Source organism: Nothoprocta perdicaria, unplaced genomic scaffold, assembly GCF_003342845.1.
Source record: "Nothoprocta perdicaria isolate Ctin4 unplaced genomic scaffold, notPer1 scaffold_817, whole genome shotgun sequence".
In the NCBI taxonomy this organism is placed as follows: domain Eukaryota; kingdom Metazoa; phylum Chordata; class Aves; order Tinamiformes; family Tinamidae; genus Nothoprocta; species Nothoprocta perdicaria.
Window position 1 is genome coordinate 26 of NW_020456107.1, and position 2,927 is coordinate 2,952.

At 46.4% G+C, this 2,927-nt stretch overlaps 1 protein-coding gene across 1 annotated transcript in view; it reads left to right on the forward strand.

Annotated features, from left to right (window-relative positions):
* The first annotated feature begins 283 nt into the window (after positions 1-283).
* Positions 284-2,927, forward strand: part of LOC112958192 — a 5,655-nt gene continuing 3,011 nt past the window's right edge. Inside the window, exons 1-4 of the mRNA XM_026051989.1 lie at positions 284-403; positions 979-1,159; positions 2,084-2,308; positions 2,446-2,618. Of these exons, the coding sequence (XP_025907774.1) occupies positions 1,129-1,159; positions 2,084-2,308; positions 2,446-2,618 (429 nt within the window). The 5' untranslated portion in view covers positions 284-403; positions 979-1,128. The remainder of the gene's footprint in view (positions 404-978; positions 1,160-2,083; positions 2,309-2,445; positions 2,619-2,927) is intronic.

Below are 2,927 nucleotides of genomic sequence, written 5' to 3' on the forward strand. Positions count from 1 at the left end.
GGAAAGGAAAGGAAAGGAAAGGAAAGGAAAGGAAAGGAAAGGAAAGGAAAGGAAAGGAAAGGAAAGGAAAAAAGAAGAAAAGTGTGGTGATGTTGTTTTTATTTGGTTTTCTCTGACAAGCGTAGGTATATCTCTTCTAGGGCATCCTTCGCCCCTCCCTTTTGCCATGGTGATGCGGGCAGACCCTCCCCCGCTCAGCGCCAGCAGCGGAACTTCCCGCTCGACCTCTGAGCGGCATCGTGCTGAAGCCACGTGCGCGGTCTCGGGGGGGCGCGCCCGCCGCCGCGTTTACTTGCTTTAGCTGGGGGTCTGCCGGGCCCCTGCTCTAAGGAGGGTGTCGCTGCAATAGGACGCTGTTGGACGTTCCCCTGCAGCAGCGGGTGCCAGCGGAAAGGAGACAGAGGTGAGAGGGACTCAGCTGAACTAGCGGTTCCTGCCTGAAAATTGCCTAGGTTTATTGCAGCTATATTCAACGTGCTTCAAGTCGTGATCTCCAAAACTGCCGAATCAGGCCAAGGAAACCTTCCGGGCGCTGAACAGAAAAGCTGTCCGCCGCTTCGTAGGGCACCAGGCTTGGGGAGCTCGCAGACATGCAGCGTGGCCGGGCTAGCAGAGTGCCGGCCCGGGCCGGTGCGCTGCCGCGGCCCACATGCCCTTGGCGCCACGTGGCGGCCGGGCGCGGCGGGCGGCTTGCGCTCGTCGCTGCTTTCGAGCTGGGTGGGGGCGCCGCACCGCCCACCGTCGTTAGAAGCAAGGAAGGACGCGTTGGCACCGCTTGCCTGGCTGAGCAGGCTTGCTTCGGGCAGGACTTGCTGAGTGGGTGTAGCACAGCTGAAGAGCCTTTGTGGGCCATTGCTCACAATAGCTGTCCAGTGGTTTAAGAGCTTTACAGTGCGCATCCTTGCATTTCCTGGGCAGCTGCAGCACATCGTTGTTTGCAGTGTCCCTCTCTAATGCTATGTTGTATGCTCTTCTGAGGTGCTTCAATTTTCCAGCCTGTTACATAGCAAGACAAAGAGTTCTGCCGTATCTTTCGGAATTGGCCTGTTCCGGCTGTTTTGATTCCCTCATTCGGTTTAAGCTGCAAAGTCACTGGTGTGGTGGCATAAGAGCAGGACTGTACAGCTGATGGTGAAGGCTGACAACTGTTTAAACTTCCGTAAGTAGCACTACCTAGAACTTGCACAAAGCCATTCTCTGTAACTCTGGTTACATAGCTGTGAGTCCAAGTACCAGCTCATCATGACAAAACCAGTCTCCCTTCCTTAGTAAGCACCCATGCAGTTCGTGCTTTTTCCCTGTTCCTTCTCCATCTGTCATTCAGGTGATTGCACTGTAAATTCTTGCAGCTCACCAACACACAAAAACAACCAAAAGCAAAACCTTACCTTTTATAGCTTAGCTTCCTAGGACCCAGAACAGCCTGTAGTTAAGTGGCAACAAAAGGGGAGGAAATGGGAAAAAGGCAAAGATCTCTTTTTGGCAGCAGGGAATATGAGCTAAATTAGCTCGTGTCCTATTGTGAAACTATATTCTTTAATTAGTTTTATGCTTTGATTTCTCTAAAGGAAATTTGTAAGGAAAAAAAAATCTTGATTAAAGAGTCAGTAGCATCTTCCAGCTATCAAATGTAGTCTAGGAAGTGTGTCTTACAGTTCTTTTTATACTGCTTATTCTATAGGCAGGCTTTGCTTTGCATTTTGAAACATAAATGAAGTAAATAAACATGATGCTAGTGTGAGTTCCAGATTATCTTTGCCAGGCCTGGAGGTGTAGCTTGATCTGTATGTTAAAAAGATGTTGGTGTATCTAGGTCATTAAGAGAGATCCAGGTCCAGTGAGGAATTGTCTGGGTCCTGGTGTCGCAAAACAACAGTTAGTCCCTTAATCTCTTCACACATAAACACTTTTACGTGAACAAGGAGTAGGGAGATATTGTGTCTAAACTGTGCTTCACTTCACATGCCTTCAAGTGTAACTTATGCATTTTTAGTTTCTGTGCTTCTCTACAGTCTGCCAGTTTACTCACATACCCTGGTTTTGTTTCTCTCTCTGTGTTTTTTATTATTATTTTTTATTCTAGATTTGTTCATAGTGCAGTGTTTGTATGTCTTTTCCACTTCCGTCAAGCTCACTGTGGGTGATAGCTCAGCATTGCTGCCTGTCTGTGTAAGGTCAAGAAGGCAAAATGCAGATCCGGACTACAGAAAACACAGCAGGAAAGTAACATTTAGTAACATCAATATGAGAAGGAAGGTGATAGATCCACCTGCTTCATTTACCTGCCCAGAAATGAAAGGTTCATCAGGTGAGATTAGCAGAGAACTTGCTGTGTAGCAGTACTTGTTATCTGTAATCATTGTGAGTGGAAACTACTGTATTTGGAAGCTTATTATATACTTGAGTCTCCTGTAGCTTGTGCATCTCTTCTGTCTCTGTTTGTAGCTGAGACATACGCGCAAAACCCTTCGAAGAAAGAGAGAGGTGAAAGATACAGCCGTAGTGGCCGTCGCCTCATCCTTCCTTTGCAGTACTGGCGTGGAGAGCGGCAAGTTTGGGATCAGGCAATGATTGTTAGACTAGAAGAAGGTGGAACAAATTATTTAACTGAAAGTATGGTAAGATTCTTTTTAAAGCAGTTACTGAACTTTCTTTCTATTAGATGGTGGGTTTTGATAGAATGTGTGCCTCTCTTTCATCATGTAGTTCATACAACTGAACATCAAAACTTGCAGGCTTATGAAAAAACGTTTTGGTAGCAGAATTAGTTGGGGAACCTGGAGTGCAGAGAGTGCAGGTTTCGGTAAGTTTACTGTAGAGTTTGTGGAGAGGAGGAGAGGACAACTAAAGCTGGAATTAGGTACCAGAGTTTATTTTGTAAAGCTGGATGGTGTGAATATGTCTTTTTTTTTTTTTTTTTTTTTTTT